The sequence below is a fragment of the Barbatula barbatula genome (assembly GCF_947034865.1).
Source record: "Barbatula barbatula genome assembly, chromosome: 18".
NCBI lineage: Eukaryota > Metazoa > Chordata > Actinopteri > Cypriniformes > Nemacheilidae > Barbatula > Barbatula barbatula.
The window spans coordinates 10,589,428-10,615,346 of NC_136781.1; the positions used below are offsets into that span (position 1 = coordinate 10,589,428).

Here is a 25,919-nt window from a genome sequence, read left to right on the forward strand (position 1 = left end):
CAAAGAGTTCGGGGAGCAATAAGCGATGTGTCATACAAAGAACAATAGTACAATAGATGCTAATACAAAGTTACTACTTTATAAAAACTTGCAACAGGTCTGTAGGTTCAAATTTGTTAAACTGTCGAAAACTTAACATACAAAAAATATTATGTTTTTTTACCCTAATTTCTAGTCTTAAAAGATAAGTTTCTACCATCTAAACTAGTTTAGGTCTAAAGCCGAAGAATTATAACGTGTCATTGGAATGAAATCTCACCATGTACAAACGCAGGAGGAGGCCTCACTTTCTGCATTAGGAGGACATCTTGTGGATTTTTTAGATATTACAAATTCGATTTCTTTGCACGATTAGCGTGGAATATTTTAGTATATTAGATATTTATAAAGAGTAGTATTACTTTTATACACATAAAAATACTTAATAGTAATAATAGTACTCCATTTAAATTCATGGAAGTAAGACAAATGTAACTGTGTAAATTTTATAACTAAACAAATCCAAAATACACCAAAACTTGTTAGATGTGAGCATCTTCAGTTCAGTCCCTTATGACTGCAGAAATTAGAAAAATCTTTGATCTTGACATTGACTGTTGACATTTTTATTTATGCTCAACCATGTATGTAAATAACATTATTTCAATTCTAGTCATGTTCTAAAATGCTTTAGTGCTTACAGTAGGTGTTACAAGATGATCAAAAAGAAAGCAATGGGTAATAAGGTTGCAACCAAGCTTTTTATAAGTAGATCATTTAATATCATAGGACATCCTTAACCTTGAGAAAGTAGTGATCCATAAGACATTTAAATTTGTAGTACAGTTTACAAACACGTTTTTTTTATTGGGATTTCTAGGACAATGCGCAAATTGTATGACAGTTGATATCAACTCCTCGGTGTGGGTTTAGACATGGTTTTAAATTGTATAGGCATTTCAAATCTGATGGGCAACAGGCATATCCAGTGAGTCGCATTTGAATGTTTTCTATGATCAATCTTTCACTCCTGTTTTAAAATAATCTAGCAAAATGCTGAAAACAGAAGCTGTTTTGAGCAACATAAATGAATAGACAATATAAAGTATGTTTTTACTGTTGAATATACATTAAAGCGGCTCTGCAACGGTGTTAATAATCGTACAGCTATAGCTGTATCTGTCTTTTATAAATGTGATCAAACTGAAGACTCTATGGATGTTTAAATGGTACGATTCTATTCTGTATGTAGGCCTACTCAAGATTAACATGAGATATGCAGACACTGCCTGAGTTATGGCCACTTTAAATATGTACAGTATTAAACTATACAATAAAAAAGTAGCAATTTGGGAAAAAATAAATCTGTATAAACAGACTAGTGATCAAATTATAATGTGATTGGTGGTGATCAGTCTTTCTGTCTTTTTCACAATGTTCTCTTTCTTTTCAGTATTGTCAAATCCATAGTATTTATACGATATTGGAAATTGCACTTTAAAAAACAATTGTAAAATCATTCATAATATGTATTGTTTTCAACATAGTTTGTAAACCTAAAGAACGTTTATTTATTTTAAAAATGGTCTATGGAAAGCAAAAAAAGAATATAAAAAAACTATAAAAACATGGATTCTTTTCGTAAAGGAATATTTAGGGAGCTGTTCATTTAACTACCTGAGGATTTGATCAAATCTTTAAAATGGTTTGTTTAAAAGCAAAAAAAAGGATTTGGATTAGATGACAAAATCCATTTTAGGTTTGCATCTGCATCATGTTTGTAAACAACATTAGCATCATCATCGGTGAACCTGTCAAAAGTAGTTTTTTGGCTGGGGAATGCAAAGGCATTGCAATATATTTTTTGAGATCTCATGTCTCTTCGTGATCCAGATTTGATCAAGTAAAAAGTGTGTTTTGAATCCAGGTCATCCAATCCAGTTTTGCTTTGAAAAACCTGTACAAATAGTAAGAAAATGGGATTTCCAGATCATTTTGATCCACATTTAACTTTTTTAATGGCCCTTAAGGAGGACAACGCCGCAGGATTTGCACATACAATTCAACTAAGCTGTCATTGAATCTGTCCTCTGGACTTCCACAACTGTCTGATTCGGCTCAGCTGCCAAAACCAACCGCTGAAGACTACAACGGATATTCTGGACTGCTGAGCGAATCACTGGCACTACCCTCCCCACTCTCCAAGAACTGTACTCATCCTGAGTGAGTAAAATGGGCTCACAAATTCACTCCGGACCCCTCACACCCAGCACACTTTCTATTTGAATTTCTGCTGTCTGGCCGGCGCTACAGAGCACTAAGCACCAAAACCAACAGACATATGAAAAATTTCTTTCCTAGGGCCATCTACCTCATGAAAATGTAAAAGTTCTGCCCCAATGTGCAATAAACTGTGCAATACAACTACTTATACTCATATCTATTTAATTATTATGCTAAGGCCACTGATTTAATACTGTTTATAATTCCCTTACATAATTTGTACGTAGCACATTACAACTTGTATATAGCACATCTGTACATACAATATACACTTCCACTGTTTTGTCAAAAGTGTACTGTCTTTAAATATTTATTTTTCATGTTCTTGTCACTTTCATCTATATGTGCACTTGAAGCTTCTATAACTAAGACAAATTCCTTTTGTGTGTATAGCACACTTGGCAATAAAGCTCTTTCTGATTCTGTCTATGAGCCTCCATCCAGTGAGACTCAACAGGTTTCTGAATCTTCTGCTAGCCTACTGAGACTCAGAAAACCTTCAACCGTTTCATAGCCCGCCTAAACATGCACTTTTTGTAAAGCTGTTTTGAAACTGTAACGTTATAACATGACTATACGTTTGCATTATGAAAAAGAGCTTACAAATACATGTGAATTGAATTGATGCGAGGTATTGCCTCGTCTCGTCAGAAGATGGCGCCCGCAACCCTAAAGACATTTAGTGTCCCTCAGTCTCACATTGTAGCCTACTGCTATTTCCTTAATATTTTTTTCTATAATGTAAATATGAGTAATGATTATTCACGTAATTATACATATTCTTTCACATACCTTGTGTTTCCTCAAGTTGTGCTCGATGCATAGCCAAGTGGGTGGATGTGGATTTTTGTTAACCAATAATGTGTAACCTCATAGCCAGCTCGTATTAGGATATTGCATAATTCTGTTTTTGCAAAAGTTATAGTAAAATGGCTTGTTGGCAGCGAAATAGCATACGAAAAAACCGACATTGCATATTTTTACACAGTAACAAATAAAAGTGCTTTTTATAGAACGATAAAGATGCATAGTAGGATATTAGGATATTAGGACATTGCATCATTTTGTTTAACCTGACTATGCAAAAGTTATAGTAAAATGCCTTGTTGGCAGCGATATAGCATACAAAAAACGACATAGCATATTTTTAAACAGTCACAATTAAAAGTGTTTTCTATAGAACGATAAAGATACATAGAAGCACATTCTAAAAAACAAGAACTAAAATGATGAAATTAAATAGGATAAATAAATAAACAAGGGAGAATAATAGTAGAAATAAAATAATCGAATTAATAAATAAATACATATAAAAAAAGGAAATCAGGAAAATTGTAATACAAAACCAAATTTAGGATTTAATTGAAAGTATAATGATATGTATGTGTTCAATTAAGTCCTCTTTTCCGGGTTATTTTTTTCCATTAGCAGCCTCGGACTTTCACAACAGTGCAGCACAGGGGTCAGTCAATAAATGAACACCTAAACAGATATGTTGTCAGCGTTGTATCACATCTGACCAGAATCTGTTTTCAAAGAATACATTTCCCAGTAACATTGCGCCATTACGAGAAGAAGGGGCGGGGCCCATTGGCGTAGCGGCTCGCCTTGAGGAGAGTAAAATGTGTTTGACAGGAATCTGAAAGAGAGAAGGGGGGCGGAGGCGCAAGACTGGAAATCCGCACCTTCGGTAGATCGCCATCACTTTTTTCCTCCATCGTCAATCGTGCGGTGCGTGAACGGCGGAGAGGCGAATCTCGTGTTATATAGAGGCTCAGCAACAGGGCACGGAATGCCATCGAGTCCATCAACCCCAAGCTCGGGGAGCTCCCGCGACTAGCCCCGCGCAACGCAACGCGGAAAGTATCCGAGAAGGAGAATGCGAATGGTTAGAGAGGACAAGATTCAATTAATATGGAAACGATGTAGCCGCACCGCCGCATTGCATATAGCTCGAGGAAACAGGTTAGAAAGTAGATAGCTAGGTTAAATCGGGCGCGTTTTGCCGTCATACATGCAAAGTTACTCATCATCGAGCTCAACTAGCCTGTAGTTGGCTCAAACACAAGGAACCCTTGATCGACGGCATCTTCAGAGACCAAAGAAGACGCATAAAATCGACATGTTACGGAGGAGGCTGAACCGCTTGGTATGTATCAGCGTCTTGCACTCAAACGTTACTTCAAAGGCAGCTAACGTTAACAGGCTGAAGATGTCTCGCGTAACGTTAATTGGTTGCAGTCCAACCGAGTGTGTAACTAACGATTAAGCTGAATTCGACAACCGTAAAAACCTCAATAAATCAGTCAAGTTGTATTCAAAACGGTTTGATCTGAAACTACGGAGCCACCCTGCACAAAAATGAACCGCTTAAAGCATGCAATTACTTGGGGTTTGCAGTCGACTTCCTGGTAACATCTACCGGCTGTCGCCAAGCGAAACACGCTGGCCATTCAAACCACGACTTTGAAGGCTCTTCACACTATTTTAGTGAAGTTAACGAGTGCCTAGGACCCTTTAAGTTGCACGCCTAGATAAAACTAGCGTTGCAGTGCATGGGACTGCTGTGGTTAATCTAATCGTTGTAGGCAGCGATGTGTACTGCCAATGTTTAAAGTTGAGCCGCATTCCGGATAGACTTAATCAAATAAGACCTCTCAGTCCTGCAAGCAAAGCTTTTTACGTGTTGCACTTGAATCCAATAATTAATTTCCTAATGCCCTTCGTTGCTGTCGCAACCTTTGGATGGCAGCTTTATTTGGGCACGTGATGGAGCCTTCATGAGCTGTAAATGTGGTCTTCCTGCATAATTGCTGCGGGTCAGGACAGTTTTGGGGGGGCATTTTAGGTTTAATGTTGGGTTTAAGATGAAGCCTGTGTGTAGTTTTAGATTTCTCAAACCGTGTAATCAGATTCCTTCACATTTGTGCTTAGATTATGGTTGTCGTATATATATATATATATATATATATATACACTGTCAGGAACACTGTCAATCAGAAAATATTGTGTTAAATCAAAGCATTTTAAGGTAATATATATGCTTTGATTTAACATAATATTTTCTGATTGACAGTGTTACATTGAGATGTAATATACCGCACTCAACTATTACAACTTTAGTCTTTTCATAGTTATATCTGCTATTGTGAATAAACCACAACCTTGCTTGCTTAGTCTTTTATGTTTGCAGAAGGTGATTTGTGGTCTTGTACCTGAATTGCTGTCATCAGTGGATGTAATTTAGTTTTATGCTGAGCTGCCAACTGCTTTTTGTTTCTTTTGTTGTTAAAACCTGTTGGTGCCCTCAGACTAACGTCTGCTGCTGGCAATGCAAGCAGTCGAGACACTATGAGGTAATAGACCGATATAATGATAGTATGGTCTGATATTTCCCACTGGTCTTATAATGTCATTGAAGTCAGCATATTCCCATGCCCTGCAGTGTGGTTTGCTTCAGTTGATTTTTCTATGACTTCTAAATAAGGTTTGTAATGGCGAGCAATCATGCATTTAGTAACTGATCTCTCTGTAGTTCCACAACCCATGTTATCTGTGGAAAGTTTTCATTCATTTCACTGAAAAGTCGAGGTTTTCCTACGATTAACAGACATGAAGCTGAACTATATGATTTGATACGCTTCTAGATTGAAATTTTTAAGAAACGTATTGGCTTCGGGAGAGTTCTTTTGGGGTTGTTTTCATGGTCTGGATGAATGTTCGATGCTGGAGCTACCTTTTGATGTGTTTTCATTCCTTTAAGATAGGGTCTTGTTGTGTCTTGGATGGGGGTCTGGAGGAAATGTGATAGCATTCAAGCCAGGACCCCTATTGCAAGAACGGGGAAATGTAATAAACACATTAAGGAAGTTCTGTACTGAAACCTCTTCCGCCGACTGCTGTTTCTGCAGGTGACTGCTGAGTTGATTTAGGGAAGTGCAAGAAGTGGTCAGAATGGTTGCATTGTTTACATGTTTGCTAAGTACTGGACATGTATCTGAAAATTGTTTACACATTTCCTCTGAGCATTTGGAACAGAAGATCATCAATCATCAGTTTATTCACTTCAGTCAGCATTCAGAGTAGCTTGTGACACATCAAGCTCAGACCATGTCTCCCAGGATTTCTTTATTTGGAACTCCCACTTCATTCGAGAGTATTTATAGCATATCCTTCCTCTTCAACAGTTAAAGGTGAGCTTGAGTGCTGCATATGATGCTCTCTTAGGAAAAACTTTGGCTCTTTGAAGCAAACCCCTGAGGAGATCTGAAGATGGAGCTGTGCGGATGTCATTAACCGTGGGCTGGCCCAAAGGGACTGCAAATGTTTGATGTGCAAGTGTGCCTTAACTCTGCCATCAGTTTTTTCACCCTCTGCAGTCATCTTTTATATAACATTAATGAACATAGCTTTTAATTAAATTAAATTGACTGATAAAACATTTCGGCGCTTTTTTATGTAGGAAAGTGTAGCAGTGATAGGACGTGCGCCAGATTTAAACTCCTATCACCCACACATAAACACTACACTATGTTTGAGCATGTGCACAACCCACCAGGCCATGCTGTTGGCACAGTTTTCACAGAAAAAAATTTTGGGTACTGAAGACTCACATGCACATTAAACAGTGTGCTGACAGCCTTTTTCCATTGTCTATTAGCTAGACATTGTAACAGTTGGTGGAGTCGACTATTTTATGACTGTCTCATCACCAAGGTCCATCAAGTCTCTATAATAGTCTTCAGCAAAACTGAGACTTGAACCCACCCAGCAGTGCTTCTCAGTATTTCTTATCGCTGACTGTTTTGTCCACGCTGTATCTGAGTGTTCAGACATCTTGTAGTGTGTGCAGGATCATAAACAGAAGTCACTGGTTTCAGGGAATCTGGTGTGCAAGATTTCCTTCAGATTTTTTAGTTTCTTTGAATGGCTTTTGGAATTTCCTCCAGTAGGATTGCACCGAAATGAAAATTCTTGGCCGAAGCCCAATAAAATTGAAACTGTCTTTTTGTATCTCTTCTATTTATTTAGCCAGTTGTTTCACTATTGCATAAACTGAATAGTCAAAATGTGCTTTTTATGTTTTGTGTTTCTTTTCAATATAATACAATATGACTTCAAAATAAAAAAGCCTATATTAGGCCTGTAATTAACTGCTGAAAGAATGTATAAACACTTCATTCAACATTATAAGCTAAAAAAACTATGAATAAATGAAAACTGTATGATTATTATAGGCTACACTGCAAAAGATTTAAGGGAAAAAATCCATGCAAGCAATTTAGACCGACAACCCTTTCAGCTCAAGTCTCTCCTCCAAACTGCACCCACAAAAGCTGACTGTTCTCTCAGAAGGTGCACTCTTGGCCGTGATGCACAGAACATACTTTGACAAGTTGTTTAGTACAGGGAATTGTATGGACGCGACCAATGTATGATGTTGTGAGCGGCGGGGCTACTGTCAGACTGGCCGCTCCAGTCTGAAGTACACAAGTTACCGACCGGTATATGCTAGTTCCGTGCTGTGTCTTTCACTGACACTTTTTAATGGTCCACACAATGCTGACATGTTTGCTGCGTTAATAAAGCGGGTGGCTCTCTCTCTGTCTCTCTGCGCTGGTTGCTGCTTGATCATGTCACACGTCATGTTCTGTCAAATTTATTTGGCTATTTCACTTATTTTTGGTTGCAGAACATTCGGTGCATCCCTAGCCTGCAGTGTATATTTGGCATTCTGACCCTTGGTCCCTTTAGCCATCGAGCCATGAGATTTTTGTCCCATGTATGTCAAAAATAGTTGATAATACACATACAATGATTAATACTGCAATGTATGCAAATGTAACAATAACCATCTTTCAAACAACTTGTACAGACTATCGACTCGGTACCAAAGTGCTGTCTACCTGATGCAGAAAGGCATGACATGACGGTTGTACACACTATTGGTCAAAATCTTGACAAGACAATAATATATCCATAGTTTCATATTTTACATAATAGACATGATATTTGTCATATTTTACATGATATTTGTCAAAATATTTATTTTGCTTTTCTCTATTGTTTATTAAGCTTTTCATTTTAATAAAAGACTATTATTCTTGCTGCTGTCTCTTATGGACAGCTTTAGAAAACCCTTTACAATTGAACATGCAAGGCCTGTTTCACACATCTGCCAGCAACATAACTTCAACAGCAGGCACACATTAAGCTTTTACACTCACTGTGTTTCTGCTGCGTAAGAGCTGCGGCTTTATATAGAAAATACTGGGATTTCTGGGTTACCACATTGAGTATTCCCTTTTGTAAATTATAAAATGGTTATTGTGAATGGGCAATCTAGAAGTGTTTGCAAAATGGATTGTAATTGAAATGTTATTTTAAGGAAGGGGTTCATATTAATTTCTAAATTATGAATAATCTACACAGAACCTTATCAGGCCCAATGTGCAGAACTACTGTATAAATGGTTTAAATGATCTGTATTTAATCTGTATGTCACTGTTAGAGCAGCTTTTTCAAACAATGAGCAAGAATTTCACTGCATTATGTTTTGCTTCATAAAAGCACATATTTCAATACATGTTGATGAATCAAAAAATATAAGAGTAAAAAAACGGATAATGAAAAAGAGTTTCTCTTTTTAAATGTATTATTGTTAAATAATGCATTTCTTTATTTGCTTATTATTTTAATTTGAATATGCTAACCACAATTTATAGGCTAAACGCAGTTTCAAAGCCACATAGTTTACAATGTTTTAGTGGGTTTTTTTATCCGCCAAGTTGACATTGGGGGATCGCCACCCAATCTACTGACAGACACAGCCTCTTGATGACTGAAATCACTGCTGTCTTAATAAAAGTCAGGCTTTAAAACATAGTTGCGTTTGTATGAGCTGGTTGGACACTGGTGTGCACCGGACAGCTTTGACACAGCACTGGTAAAATAAAACATGGTACAAACAAGCGTCTCATGTGCGTTTCGGGTTAAAGAACGTTTCTTAATGTGACAACTAAAGACCAACAGACTGATGAAAATACTGGACATTTTCTCATTATGCGACGCGCTACTTTTACAAAGGATACTATTGCTTATATTAGATTTTTGATGTAATTTTGTGTTTATATGTCCGTTTAAGAGTAATAAGATGTGAAGGTGAACTCTGACTCTCTGGGACCGCGGCATATATCATACAACCTGCGAAAACTGAAAGCTCTTAGTGTTTTTTTTTTCATAAAAGGTGCATTGATACAAAATGACTCGGTGTACATTATATCTAACACTTTATATGCTTTGCAGTATTGTTGGAATGTATACAGTAGTATAGGGCTTAGTTTAAACACCCTGATACAAATGTCGTTTCCTGCATAAGCTTCACACTGCATACAATATAGGCAACAAGTTTCATTATTGTTACTGTTTGGTACCTTAGCCTTGGAAATTCTTGTTATGCAGGCAAAACATATGTATTTCAGTTGCAAGAGTGAGCGCTTCACTCGTCTGCTCTGTTGGTCCTTCCGCTTCAGGAATATAACATTCCTGTGACTCCTACCTGCGGATTACGGCTTTGGAGGGGGCTGGGTGCACTGATAGATAAGCGAGTGGCTGAAGGAGAGGAGGCTATATAGAGTCACTGGATGCGTTGCTTTCACAATGTTACGTTTCTGCGAATAAAATGTATAATGCGCAAAAGTCGCACAAAAAGAGTTTGATTGAAAAGCAGGCCTGCAATCAAAGATGTTTATCTACAGCAGGGCTCTAGACCAAATGGTCGCATTTTGCGACTATTTTTCCTGCCGGTGGGACCATTAAGAAAAGCCGGTCGCACCGGCAGGAAAAGTTCGCAAAATGCGACTACAGACCTGCTTTTCAATAAAACTCTTTTTGTGTTCTGACAACTCTACTTAGCAGTTGCTGTTTCAAAGTTTATGCAGCAAAACGGTATTAATCCAGCCCCCAACATAAATTATGATGGGTCGTGTTTGAATAATTGTTTGTGTGTATTTATCCTTTCACAGTTTAAAAACAGTTCACTGTCTTGTCAAAACACATTCACAGCACCTTCTCCTTGGTATTTCGTGTAAGCTGCTGTTTTTGGTTGTAGCCACACCGATCTTCATAGTGCAGCTGAAATTTGCTCCAATCAGGGACCTGCGTTTGTCTTGGAGTCTCTCATGACTGTTTCATATCAGATTACCCAGATCAAAAACTGTCCTGAATGGTCACCTGCAACTTGTGGAAGAGGGCAGTGACACACATGATCACCACGTTGATGATGTGATTGACTTTCAGAGGCGAACGTTAAGGGGATGAAGGGCTCATGCTTGCCTGCCCGGGATTGTGATTTATTGGCCCTGTTTCATCAGTAGAGCCACATATTGATTCGAGTCCTGCTTCGGTTTGCTGCCATTTGTCTTGTCCTTCCCGGACCGACAGAAATGCTTATGCTGACGAATACTTCTACTCTTTCTCGTGCCGTCTCTATCTCATCACACGCCGGCTGCCTGTAATGAAGTTCCGCAGCCAGCCACGTATGACTAGGCCGAACATCTCATCATAGTCAGAGAGGGTAAGAGAATGCATTGCAGAAGCCAGGCAAGGAAATGGAACTGCATGCGATTATCTAACGGTTGTATCCCTCCATTACCAGGACTGTATAATAGACAGGCTTTCAGAGCCACAGTGAGGGAAGGCTTGGAAATCTAGGAGTGTCTTGTCTATCTCTAAAAGCAAGGCTGACTTCTCAGTTTGTCATTTTAAATAATTTAAGAGGCTGTTTATTTATAAATTCTTCTCACGGCATCCAATCTGTATATTGTCGCCAGGCTTATGGACTTTAAATGCATTCTTGTCATCCATATATTTATAAAGCCCCATCCTGTGTGTTGTGCCTGAGTTACCGGCAGCAGCCTTAGAGCCTTCACGTGGCAGTGTAAAGATAATAAAGGTTAATTTAGGTCATAGAACATTTCCACTAATTCTTGTAAAAGCACAAGGACTTATAACTCGGCTTGATGCACATACATTGTACATAAACAAAGTTTATCATAGTTCAATAGCATTTCCTTATTTCTTGAATTTTAAAATCATAGTCTAGTTTTGTTTTTGTTTAATTTAGGGCTTTAGCTATGGATTATTTTGGTAGTCAAGTATTCTACCAATTATTCCATCTATTAGTTAAGAGTTTTCGGATAACAAGTACTTTTTCTTTATCAAAGAGCAATACTAAACATACAAGAGAAAACCATGAACAACTAATTTGCATTTTAAGAAACAATGAATCGATTTTTTTATTTTTTTGCCCTGCCATACTGTAAAGTGTTTGATAACTTTATATATTTTCGGTATATTTCCTACCTGTTAGACAATTATTACAATTTAAAAGTATATTAAAAAACATAATAAATTTGCATGATTAGTCATTCAATTTCTTTAATCAATTGACAGCAAAAAAAAATCCTTTTTATTATACTATGGCAATATCATTCATATAAACTTTTCCAATACATAAGTAATACATTTCTAAAATAGACTCAAGGAAAACTAAATAAACAAAACTAACTTAATCTATGATTGTAGCTATTGTGGCTCTTAAGGCAAACTTAAAACTATTGCTGAATAATTTACAGTGTGTAATATACAGGTTATATCGGTAATCACGGTTATTGTCAATACCGGCATTGTGACACTCCTAAGTTCTGTACAAATTCTTATTTATTTGCAATATTTCTTCAAAGTAGTCTTCATCAACATTAATAAATGTGGAACCCACACACAGACATTGAGCTCGCTGTTAAAAAACAAGCTCAGATGAGATCATGCTGGAAATCTCCCATCAGTCCACCGCAGGGAGAGAGAGAGAGAGCTGAATCTTTACTTAGCTCACCGGTGACTGCAAGTGAAGTCACGGCCCTGCAGCTCAAACCGTGTGCCGCCTCAGCAACCGGCATGCGCCGTAGAGTTCATTAGTTTCCTTTTGCTGTTAAGCTCTTTTGACAAAGTTAGCTTGTTCTTGCTCCCTTCAAACGCAATTTGCAATAATTACAGTCATTGATGCTCAATGCATAGTTAAAGATAATAGCATCAGAGTCACAGGAGCTGAGATGCAGCTTTTTTTAACAATGTCAGCATTTACATGCAAATATTCAATGCCGAACACTAGCTAGAATGCCTCGCTCTTCCCCAGCACCTCTTTATCCCCTCCCCCTCTTTTTATCTTGTTGTGCAGTCAAACAGATTAGTTTGTCCAAAGACGCACCGTGCAAAGGAGGAGACATGATACTACCCGAGTGGTAATCTTCCTTCGACACGCTTGCTTCGCTTGACCAGATGGGATGCGTCTGTACATGTATGAAATCTCATCAGAATGTCTACATTGTGCTATAGATTGAGTAGTCATTATGTGGTGACAATCACATCTTTTCCTAAAGGGATTTCATAGACCACCTCAGCATCCAAGTTTACGCTTCTGTGGTTTCTTCACTGAGATCAAAAAATTAAGTTTGTAGAGCTGTTGGATTAGATTTATTAGACGAAATGCACTCATTTGTCAAGGATAAACACAAAAAAGTTAAATAAATGTATTTCCATTGTGGTCCTCATGTTACAAACACACAATTTGGCTGACGATTAACCTTACAATAAATAATTGTGATTATGGCAATTATTTGTTAGGTATTGACTAGGGCTGGGCGATATGGCTGAAAACTGTATCACGATATCAGTGTTTCATATCGGTCGATATCGATAATTATTGATATTTTTATGACCCATTTAAAATAAGGACCAGGAGAAAAATATTGTACATTTAAACATTTTTATTTTAAACTTAAACTTCCTGTGATCATAATCCCCTCAGTTATTGAGACAGAAATGTCAACACAATCATGCAAAACTCAAATAATTAAAATGTAAACATAAGTCTAAAGTCACAATGAACACTTAACAATTATCTCTTAACATTTAAGGTGCAAAATGAAAATAAAATGTAAGAAATGCTTAATAAAGTGTAATACAATAGTGCAAAGTGTTAAATATAAATAAAGTGTTAAATATAAATAAAGAAAAACCTGAGAATTTAGTGCAAACTTAGTGCTAGGAAGTTCACTAGCTGTTCACTAGCTGTTCACCTTCTGGTGAATAAAGTTTTTTAAAATATGTACAATGTTTTGTAAACAAAGAAAACTGAGGTAGACTGATGTACATCTGTAACATAAATAACAAACCTGATACAGTACAGTAACATTGTTAGAAACCTGCAGAAATATGAAAAAGTAACAAACGAGTCTTCAAGTTATTCTTCCTCTAATAATACTTGAAGTTGAACTATTGACTTTTCCTCTTTTATTTACAATTTCCTCGCTCGCCGCGGCACTCATTTTCTGCTTATCAGTCGCCGGTTTCTGAGAGGAATCCAGCAGACCAGCACGAGACAACGAAACAGCGCAACCAAACTTGATACTGTTACACGATTGGCTGTTAGCTTGTCACTCCCTACGTTGCTAGGCTACCAGAGAGCGAGTGCCTTTGTTCATGCAACCAAACTTGCTTTGAAACCTCTGGTTTCTTCATGGGTTTCTTCCGACGAAGAAAAAAAAAAAAAAAACTTTATCGAACTTTTATCGAGCGCATTTTTTATTGATATTGATTACATGTCTATCGCGATACATATCGTTATCGTTTTATCGCACAGCCCTAGTATTGACAGTAATTACAGATTGACGTAAATGTTTTGTGTGCGTTATTTATTTTATCACATTTTGTGATCATTTAATTTAATCCTTTGTAAATTGTCTCTTGCAGTATAAGATTAATACACTTTACATCTTTAAATATCTAAAAAAAAATTCAAATAAGGGTGGTTTCCCATTAGCACTTTTGGTCTGCACCCGGGTTCGATTAATGTTAAAGATGTGAATGCTCTTCCGAACCCAGGTAAACTGTACCCCAGTCCGCTTAAAAAGGGAGGTTTAGAGTGCGGTTCATGTGAACTCCAGTGCGGTTCGCTGCTGAAATGAACGCAATCGTAACAAATCCTGGAAGTAAATCTGACTAAATGTGAAACCACTCTAAAATATCTAAAATAACCAAAACAATCACTTGAACATGAACGTAACCGAACCATAAGCTAAAACTGAGATTGAGATGGCACCGTCTGCGCTCAAGATCAGTGGTTCTCAACAGGGGGACCAAGTATCACAAATGAGCCTCAAGAGCACCAATCATTTAAAATTTAACTAAATGAGCATTAAAATGACAAAAAAGTCTGTTTCTACTCATTTAGCCATTTTTATAATGAATAAACGTTTTCTCAAAAATATTTTATTGTGAGTTTTGTGAAGGGGGCCTTTCAGTATTGTTGTATACATTGGGGAGCCTTTCAGTAAATCCAATGGTCCAGAACAAAACATTGTTTAATAATTGTGACGAAGAACAAACTCCTTAAAACTATCTTGTGTATTTAAGTGCTTTCTCACACCATAGATTCCAGATCTGGTTGGATTCCAGATCTTATTATTTACTTTATAGTTATCAAAACAAACTTTACAATATGCACATTTGAATTGATCACGATATGTGGGAAAGTAAACAGGATGATCATGTTTTAAGTGTCATTAATGGTAAATGTATAAATGATAACTACACTTTCAGTAAGAGTCAGCAACAAGTTCCTGGCCTATTCCACCGAGCTGACAGTGCTGGCTTAACAACTCATTGTGGTAAACAAAGGCCAGCAGCTTCCTGTTGTTTTGTCTCGCTCAGCCTTTTGCCAAACTTACCTTTCTCACAAACCTCTTTAATCTCACGTTCTCTCTGAGAACAAGTCAAAACTCAAACCAATTGCATGTTCACCTTCAGCAAAGAGCAAGAGCCAGCACATCTTATGTGAATGTTTTAAAACACATCTTAATTTAATTTCCGTGTGACAGCGTGAAGTGAATCGTTCTCGTCGAACAGCATACGTCAGCATGGGACATCGCTTGCCAAAAGCCATCAGTGAAAATGTGTTTCGAGCAATGTTTGAGTCCGCAATGTTAAACTTCCCCCAGATGTCTTTTTCTGTCTTCCCTGTCAGTGAGGTCTTTTGAATATAGGCCAGGCCACTGTACAGAGTGTGTCTGCTTATGCTGCGCTCCTGCTCAGACTTCCACCACCGACCAGTTTTCAAACTTCACCTGTCCTGTTGCTATTAATATCTTCCTGGTGCCACCCTGTATTCTCTGTATATGAAGGAGAATAGAAACAATTTGGCCACAATGCATTAGGGTTGAACGATTTTGAAAAATAATGTAATTGGAGTTTTTCTTTTAACCAATATTGCAATTTAATATGCAATTTTTTTTTAAGCAGCTTATGTTCTGTATTATTTAATAAAGAAAATCGATAAATCATTGTAACCAACACAATATTAGATAGATTTACCATTAACTATAGGCCAGGCTTAAGATGATATTAGTTGATGCATGAATTGATTGACATATTTTTATAGAACTACCTCAATCATACTAATATATTGAATGATTTGTTAAATTTCTTGCCATGTAAACATGTAATAATTATCATGAAAGAGCATTGATGTAGCATGGAAGTCATTTATCACAGACACTAAAGTGCAGATTAAATATAATATATAAAATATAAATATAAAACAAAACTGTGGCTTTACCACATTAATATGATAAAGTCACTGTTATACATTTATGATGATAATTTTGATTTGGAGTGTGTCTGTTAACTTACTAGACAATCTTTAAATGTATTACATGTAAAAACAAACTATTAATGTAAAAACTTAAACTATTAATATGAACTTGTTACAAGTTTTATTGTCTTTTATTATTGTGTAGGTGTTGCATGACGTTTGTAGTCTTGCCCATTGAGGAAGCGTTACTGTAGGCGCAAATAATACCTGAAACTGCACAGCATCATCCACTCAAAATAGTCCAACACAAATGTCATGCTATTGCTCTTTTACACTTAAGTTTCCAGAGTGCCACGTTCTGTCAAGCCTGCGGCCATTGTACAAAAGATCAATGTACAAATTCATTTAAATGCAGACGTGCGGGAAGGGCCCTTAATGGAGACAGGCGCAGTCGCGGCATGCATGTGGTGCAATGGTTCAAATCAAATACCCGGCAAGCATGCTGAAATGACGCAGTCGCGATGCAAATGATGTGCAACATGCTCTCTTCACTCGCAGGCAGCCACCATGAGACCGAACGCTTCTGTCCCGAGCACTCTGGGGAAAAGGAGAAAGCTGTGTGCACATTTTCCATGCATTTGAATGCAATTGAGATGGTACTGGTCAGCTCCGAGCAGGGTCCCATCAAACTGTACATCCCCATGATTATCGCAGTCTTGGTGGTTAGAAAATCGTGTTTTATCACCTCGCGATTTGATCTCAACTGCAATTGATCTCAACTGCAATTAATGACGTTATGACATATCGTTTATTGCTCCCTGAATTCTTTGTAAGTCACTTTGGATAAAAGGGTCTGCTAAATGTAAATGTAAAATGGTTTCTAAAAAGTGGGGCAAATCCAACTTTGTAAGTACAGTTTGCCGCTTCTCACTCACAGCCTGTAAGTAGCCTGTAAGTACGTCTTCATTATTAAAGAATTTGCAGCTGAATATTCAAACTTAAGCTTTTCGTCGGTCCTTTGATAACAACTGTAGAAAGGGTTTTATATTTACGAGGCTGAATCCATCGGCAGCTTGATTCAGCCTCGTATCCTCAGGCTGTTCTCCCCTGCAGCTTGATGCTACACGAAAAAAGTAAATACAGGTCATCATATTCAGTAACTATGTCCCCACTGGATGCAACAAATGCTGAGACTCGTTGCGTCAAGGCACAGCATTAAAGGCAGCTCAAGACGTTAGCTATAGTTAGGTGATTGTTAAACCTAATAGTTAAAAAGAAACGGTACCGGTGAAATGATCAGCTGTCAATATGGTCTGAAGGATTTTGGTAAGGGGCGTTACATTTCCGCCATATGCTTGAGGTATCCGGCCAATCACAACGCACTGGGTAGCTGGCCAATCAGAGGACACTACGCTTTGTTAAAATTCGAAGTGTTTCAGAAAGGCGGGGCACAGAGGAGCAACAGTAATGCACGGTATGTGAGAAAACGAATGTGCTTTTTAACCGTAAACCGCGTAAACAGGCTGTATTACACCAAATACAAACAATAATGTTCGTCTTAGCCATCCAATATGACCCCTTTAAAAAAAAGGTTGACATTTCATAAAAATATGATTTTCAATTTAGAATTCATGTCGTCTTTAAAAGACGCACAAAAAACAGATTTGTTCCATATTTCATAAAAAACGTTATCATAAAGTTAATTTTATTATGTATTTATAAGTCCCTGTATGTGTGAACTAGCTTTAAAATTAATGTTGGTACTAATTCTTGACACATACATTTTTGTCCCAGAAACCTTGAGCCAACAAGTACATGTATGCTTGATATACTGTAAGCATTAGATTGTGTTTCCGTTTTTGTGGGAACTTCTAAGATTTTGTCACTCACCTTTATCTACCATCTGTTTGCAGTACTTGTTTTATTTGGTTTCTAGTTTGTTGAACACTTCCCCAGTATTCTAATAAACAAAAGAGCTATCGTACTTCATGAATGCTGCTTATTATTTTCATTGTATTCAAAGATAAAGTCATCATAGATGCAGTCAGAGATACAGTCAGCAACATAGTCAGTTTGATTTTTGTTCTCTATTACGGTTTTATTGGTAGTTGCCTGTAAGAGATTTAGTTTGAACCGTTTGTTGTGAATGGCTTGCTCACTTTGGAGACATTTTTAAAGCCCAATTGTTCTTTCAAATCACTTTGAAACTATATAAAGGCCCATACAGATAAAAAAGACTCGACTTTTTGGAATTGCAAACCTGTTATTGATCCTTGTTGAGTGATTTGGTTGCTTTTGGGAATAGATATGGTCTCTAGCAACATGCCCTTTTGGACTCGCTTAACTTGGTGACTTTGTACATTATAGGCTGTAAGATGCTGTTGTGTGGATGAATAAACAGCCTTCACAAGGCCCGTACGCTTTACTCTGGTGTATAAATCTCAGAAGTTATTTCAAGCATTCAGTCCTTTCGTTTTCCCCTCAGTGCACTTAATTACTAGGTCCTTTTCCAGTGTAGCAACTGTCCTTTGTTCCTGTAGCAACCAGTATCTCCTGTCAGGGTTCAGCTGTTCAAGCGCCCTGCATATTCAAAATATGCAAACAAATATGCAAAATCAGTAGTAGATGATTTGTTTTGGCATAAGCTTGTGGTTGTTACTACTCGAATGGCCGGGTCATTGTGGCATCGGCACTTGCTCCAAAGATCTTGAGTGACATGCATTTTCAGAAGTATTTTGAGAGTCATTGTTCACTCAATCAAACTTGAGTCTGTTGTTTTCCTCCTAGGCTTTCACTGTCACTTTGATGCCCTGCCCTCATGCCCTATTTCCTTAGTATGGATTGTCTGCTGCTTTAAAAGTCAATGATATTGAGTGTGGGATGTCACTGTGGGCTGTGGCTAAAGCACTCGTCTTTGTTGAGAACCGCGGGAAATTTGTGGCACTTTGTAGCGCCAGAGGGGTGTTAAGGTGTTTGTTTTTATTCGATGGAGGCAGATCATCAGGTTCAGATGAATTTCCAGAAAAGCTGAAGAACCTGTTAGATGATTGGTGGATCAGCTGAACTTCTGCTTAGCCACTGGGCACATTTGATATTCAAAACTCTGTCACTCCTGTGGCCTCACACAAGGAAGTGCATTGCTTGGAAATCCCCATTCAGTGAATCAAAAAACTGCCTGTTCAACGTCTCCATTTAAAAATGTACTATTTTTTATTATTGTAGCAAGGGGTGTAATAGTTCTCGGTAAAAATTTTACCGCACCGTTCTCCACTAACAGTTCGGCACACTCTTGGACGCGGCTCATCTTAAATCTGATTATGCATTTATAATATGGTTCGTTTAAAATTATACATGACAATGACAAAGTTCAGATAATGTATGTTTGTCGATGGATACACATTTGATATCTACAACAAATTAAATAACGTAGTAAAATTTCAATAGGATTGACGTATGCTGTAATATGACCAGTCATTTATGCTGTCATCACCCGGGTGTTGTGAGCGTGCGAGTGCAGGTGAGACCTGAACAGCACATGTTGCTTTTTAAACTAAACTCATTCAAGCCTTGCCACTTTATACATTTAAGTGCAAGATGATGCACAAGAAAACTGCGCCGTTAGAAGATCCGAAGCACGTCTCCGAAGGAACGCTGAGTCTCCGATATGGTGAAAATATTGAGTTGTTTTTGAAGTCTTGCACTTAAACTGACAAATACACACGAAGTAGGTCAACATGCCCCTCTTGGCGAGTATCTTCACAAACATAGTAGGTTATCTCTCAAGTAAACGGACGAAACAACACGTGAACCGTTTCAGTGTACTGGATCTGCTGCATTCCTCTTTAAAGCGACAGCAGCACATTCCTGCGGTCTGTTAAAAGTCAAGGAAATCACTCACTGCTTGTGACTCAATAACTTCAATTAGGATTTATCTTTATTTAATTTGTAAAAATTCAATGTTATGTTTTATTTGATTACTTGAATCCATTTCTATATATATACAGTATCTTATATTATTTTCTGCTTTGCTCTGTTGTTTTATTTGTGCTGTCACTTGTAGCTTTATTATTTGTTCTTAATTTTATTTGTCAGTAGTCCCTTTCCCCTGAACATAGCACATACCAAACCGAACTGAAATCGTGACACAAACTCAACCATGAGTCATTTCAACCGTTACACGGAACCGGGTCGGTCCGGCATGGGAGTCAGGCGCTCTAAAAAGGAAGCTAAAGACCACGGCCTGTAGCGTCTGTCGCTAGAGCACCTTTGGGACGTCACAGCCAAAGTGAAATGAACGGCTCGATTTCTCACATGCTTGCAGGGAAAGGCAAACCAAAACAAACTTACTGGGTTCTTATTTTTCATGTTTTCTGGGTTGCTAGATGCACCGGGGACCAGGTTATAGCATGAGATGACTCCTTAAACACACACCACAGAAAAATTTTAGGTATGGCCCTGCGTGAGAAAATGGATGCGTGTCGTGAATATATCACAAAAATATGTCATTTCTAGTGGCGGCGGGGCCCTACGCAACCGCTTTGATCGCTTATAGGGAGGGCAGGCTCTGCCAAACAGGCACCACGTGACTTGGAAATGTATTGTCAGAGAATTTGACGTGTATACCAATCAATTGTTAATATATGCACAGAAGCCAAGAGGTCACAATCTTTCATCTTTTCACACTGTTAATTATTTACTGCTGATAAACAAGAAATGTAAGACACAACAGTTTGGGGCTTCAAGTCAAGTCAGCTTTATTAATATAGCGCTTTCTACAATTTACATTGTTACTAAGCAGCTGTACAAGATAACATTGACTATAAGCAAAACACATAAGGTTATGCAAGTCAAAACACAGGTCAAATATCAGACGGACTATAAATTCCTATTTGCTGTGTTAGTTAAATAAAAGAAAGTGAATCTTAAAGTGATATATCACAAACCATTTCCTGTCCCATTGCTAGCCACCAATGCCATCAGTCACTCGGTGAGAGCGTTATTCCATCACAAGCTGTATGTTTTTGCACAACTTTAAAATGTTTCATCAGAACAGTCATTACAGTTGTGGGTACCAGGGTGTCGGGAGCAGCTCAGCTGGGTAATTTAGTTAGGAGGCCTCATTTATTTTTCCCCGGAAAACAAAAACGTAAGGCATAAAACGCATAAATAGCCACGGAAAATCACGAACAATGGCGTGCATCTATGGTTTGACCATTTATCAAAGTTAGCCTGCGTTAAAGAACACAAACACAGGATGTTCTAATCTTGTCAAGCGTCATTGTGACAGAGGTTAAAATATCTCAACCAAAACCTGTTCACAAAAATGCCATGAGTCAATCGTTCTCGTGTTAAATGTTTACTTAAACAAGTTGTTAATCATTTAAGCCCTGGTTTTTTCACTTGAATGGTCTAATTCTGTCGGATGCTCAGAAAACTGGCTGCTGTTGTATGCCTCTCTTCTGATGTGAGTGCTTGTGTCTGACACACGATGAGCCGTCTGTATGTGAGCAAGTGGTCGACAGCTGGGACACTGGCACAGGCTGAGCGCTGCTTCAGATTTCCATCACATCTCTCTCAGGCCTGGAACCCTTGATGTTCGTGTTCTTTGTTTTGAAATGGTATTGATCTTTTTGCTTCATTAGATGTACAAGTTAGTGATTCCCCAGCAGGGGTGTGTGTATCCTATGGGGGCACTGAAGTAGGTTATCGGGGGGTACTTTCAGATTTCAGTTACACATAGATCACATATAAATAACTCATTCTGTTTCTCAGACTGCTTTTGTTTGACGGGAAGCTTTTTCCCACAACGATTCATGAAATCATAGTGAAAATAGACATTTATGTTAGTACTTCGTTGCATGTATGTACATTTAAATATAACTCCGAAGACCTTTAAGACCACGGAGCTGTGTCGAGCAGTTCTTTGATCGATGGATGCTGTGTTTGGAGCTTTCAAAATCAACACCCCTTCACTCCCATTCTACTGCTTGAAAGCAAAATGATACGTAGTTTTATAACTCCATATTCAGTTAGGATACCTTGAGGGTGAGTAAAACATGGGGAAATTTTGGTTTGGTAGTGAAATATCGCTGTAATTTGGATAAAGCTTAATTAATTGATAGGTAGAGAATAATAAACACCTTTACGTGTTTCTGGTACTCGACAGGGCTGTGGGGGAGCCTAGGGCAAATGGATTGGAAAACACTGATATAGGCTGATTTTCAGTTTTGGATCATTTAAGTTTTCTGAACACTTGCTTGTGCTTTAATTTTTACTCTCACCAGTTATATCATTAAAAGAAGTACCACAGTACTACCATGGTAATTTGGAAGTACTTATAAATGCAACAAACATACCACGGTAAATGTATTTGAGTACCATGATGCACATTACAACCACAGTGCTTTATTTGTGTTGAGTGGCACCACCCCCTTGACACCACTTAAAAAAGATTATGACATGTATTTGTTCATTCTATTAGCGCCTTCATTGTTTGGCCTTGAATAAGGGCTTGTGAAGTATCGCAGCATACAACAGCACAAAAATAAAAAAGGCCTTCTATTCTGACCCTCATTATGTTTAGGCCTTATATTCTGACCCTCATTATGTTTAACACTGAACTCCCTTCACAATCGATGCCCATTCAATGGCATTTTGCTTATCTCTCCTGTCCCCCGGCTTTTCTCTCACTTTCACTGCCTTTCTTGTGCGATGCCCTGTTTTGGTTTGCCTGTGATTTATTCTCTTGAACTATCTGGAGCTACTCTGGAAAATGTTACAAAATGATGCTGCTGTAACAGTCTGTTGTTAAGTAACTAAGATTTATACTGTGGCATTGCCAGTGTTTATTTAACAGTTAACCTTGAGGCTGTGCTGTAACGTTGATCTCATGGTTAATGACTCTCAGTAAGAGGCACGCAGCAGAAATGAGAGGTTAGAAGGGGAAAGGTACAGAAAACAAGTTCACTAACCTGCACTGCTTTAACCCCACAGTGTCGTTTGGAATTAAACTTTAACATGGATTATTTGCATTGTACAATAAAATGCACCATTGTAATCATTATTTGTTCCTGTTGAGGCCCTGTATTCAGTTTTCTGAGTAACTGTTTATAGTGCTGGATTATACTTGTTTTTTGTGTCACAAAATTGAAGTTGGAACAGAATTGGAAAAAAACTTCTTACAGCGATATGAAATATGAAATGCACAAGATCTCGCAAGATACAATGTGTCTCACACAGTGAACATTCACATTTATGCATTTGACAGACACTTTTATCCAAAGCGACTAACATTGCATTATAATATACATTTCTGACTAAGTATGTGCAATCCCTGGGATCTAACCCATGACCTTGGCATTGCTAACGCCATGTTCTAACCACTGACCCACAGAAAAGCAGAGCAGCGTACCACAATTATAGTATAGCAATTGCAAGTTCACATTACGTTATTTTAAATATATTCACAGGCAAACCTCTTTGCTGTCTCTTACTTATGTGCAATGTTAACATTATACTGTGTTATATGTGGTTATGCAATTAAAGGCTATGAGGGTTCAGTTGAAGGCTGTAGCTATCTATTATCTTAGTTATCGAGTATTCTACCAATTTTTCCATCGATTGATCGAGGATTCCGAGAATAAGTACATTTTCTTTATTAATGTACATATTTATTGCTGAACTTGCATACAATAATATATGTGAACACTAAACCCATTTAGAACATTCTATTACCATATTACTACGCAGACGCGTAGGTTTGCCTGTAATTTCTGCAGCGTCTTCTGTGTTTACATGACATGTAAACATGAGTTTTGCGGGCTGTGCATCAGTAATGTTAATCATGTTCCGTGGGGAAACGTGCTCTGTGTGTTCTGTAGTTAAATGGATTAAATGAAGCTTACCTCTATTATTTTTTGTATTCAAATTACTCCAGTTACTCGAGGAATCGTTGCAAAACTAGTCCAGTCAGTGGAGGAAGGAGGATTGACAATGTGAAATGATCGATCGCAACCTCTGCTTACTCGAGCACTATGCAAAAGCATATAGAGAAAACAAGCACAGCTCTTTTCTAAAACCTGCGCCTGTTAAGAAAACAAAGCATATGTTTTGTGCAATTACCTCCTGTCAGTTGAATTTGTGACAAGACATTTTGCAGTGTTTACATTTTGTTTATTACTGTATAATATGATTTATTAAAATCGAAGTTTAATTTGTTTCATTAAGTACAAGGTGATTTTATAATGCCTACATTTTTAGCATTTTGTGTTTTTAATGTGAATAAAATACTTTCCCCCCTATATATTTTATCATTGAGGATTTCTTTAAAAAAGTCTTCGTCTCGTCTCGTGGGATAAGTGTCTCATCACACCCCTCCTCTTTTGTGAAAAGAGTTTTAAAATGTACTTAAATTATTTTTTAGCTAGAGTTGTCCTTTTATCCCACTTTGGAGTCAATGCTATGGTTGATGTCTAACTAATAAAATGTAAGTGTCTACACCTCAATTTGTAGAATTTAAACCTTTCTGTGAGATTGTGAGTCTTCATACTCTGTAATTCTTACTCTTGTAATTTTATTAGCTCTCTCTTGGAATCTATGTGCAGTGTTTTTACACGCTGTGGCATTTGGATGTGGATTCGATCCCCTAAGCTTAGGAACCTGTTCCATTTCCTCTCCCTTCACACCTGCCCCTCCCACCTAGCTTTAACCGGCCTGCTTAATCCGGGTCCGGGAACACACCGCATGATGTGTGAAGAGCCGTCACGCATCGCAGAACCTTACATAATCCAGACTCTTCCCATCCGGATGGACATATTCCGATTGCATTGGCACGCTTGTTTTCCGAGGAAATAGAATTGAGGGCAGATCCAGTGGGAGACGAGAAGATGAGGCAGATGAGAGAGAGAAACATTTGATGACTGTTTTCAATCGTAGTCTCTACTGACTGGGAATGTGTATGAGAGCAACCTGTTTGCCAAAGATTTGCGTCTAGTTTGCAGTGGGTAGGCACAATCCGCTTGTTCCTCAGTTCGTGATTGGGGGACACGAGTTAACTCTCAGCACTGTGGCATAGTGATGCGCTGTGATTGAGTTGTCAGGCGCTGATGTGAGCGATTCGGGCAGATAAGGGAGAGCACGGGATCGCTGTGTTATCTGATACACGCCGTGAGTCCGTTCTGCCTGTGTGAGCCTGTCGACGAGTGGTTAAATGTTTCCAGACAGGTTGTGACAGCCCTTAGCTCTTGGCCTGATGTCTACCACACCGGACCTGACGGGGCGGAGTTGGCTAACAGCTGTCCCAGGCTTCCTGATGTTTGAGATGCACTGGAGGTTGCATACCTATTTGGCACTCTTTGTATGCCATACACTAGACCCAAGGGTGTTCTGCGATATTAAAGGTTACTGCTAAATGTTTTCCATTATGACACACTGGTTTTGTTTGCACTGTCTCCAGAATCACAGGGAGGAGGGGTGAGATGGAGTGGGTGGGTGGCTGGGGGAGAATAGTGGTGAAATGAGCATGCAGAGGCATGGTGACAGCATGTTTAATCTTCTTCGAGGTCCTCTTGAGAGAAAAGGAGGAGAGTAATCTTGACTGCCACTGTTTTATCTCTAGTGGCGGAGAAAGAAGGAAAAAGTCATGCACGCAGCCCCCGTGCTACTGTGACAAACCATAATCCAGCCAATCCGTCGTTGACCGTAGGCCACAAAAAAAAAGCTTGCAGAGATCTGGCTTCCTGGCTGTCCATCACTGTGTGTGTTTGGAGCCAAAAGGTTTACTCGGGCAATCCAGCGCTCACGCAGCTCCGAGTGAAGTGCTTGCCCTTTTCACGCTTCAGGAATGTTGTGGGTCACACGGAACTCCACCACAGGGGAAATGCACGGCCTTCCTCCACTGTTTCCTACTGAATTTTTTAACAAGACCCTAACAATGTCTACACCGTGGTATGCTGTACATTCTTATAAGGAAATACTCGTACTGTGAAACACTACATCACTACCGTGGTGG

General features: G+C 38.3%; 1 protein-coding gene across 5 annotated transcripts in view; it reads left to right on the plus strand.

Annotated features, from left to right (window-relative positions):
* The first annotated feature begins 3,831 nt into the window (after window positions 1-3,831).
* Window positions 3,832-25,919, plus strand: part of atp11c (ATPase phospholipid transporting 11C (ATP11C blood group)) — a 52,849-nt gene continuing 30,761 nt past the window's right edge. For all 5 annotated transcript variants that reach the window (XM_079480346.1, XM_079480343.1, XM_079480344.1 and 2 more), the window contains exon 1: window positions 3,832-4,411. In XM_079480346.1, the coding sequence (XP_079336472.1) occupies window positions 4,385-4,411 (27 nt within the window). In that variant the 5' untranslated portion in view covers window positions 3,832-4,384. The remainder of the gene's footprint in view (window positions 4,412-25,919) is intronic.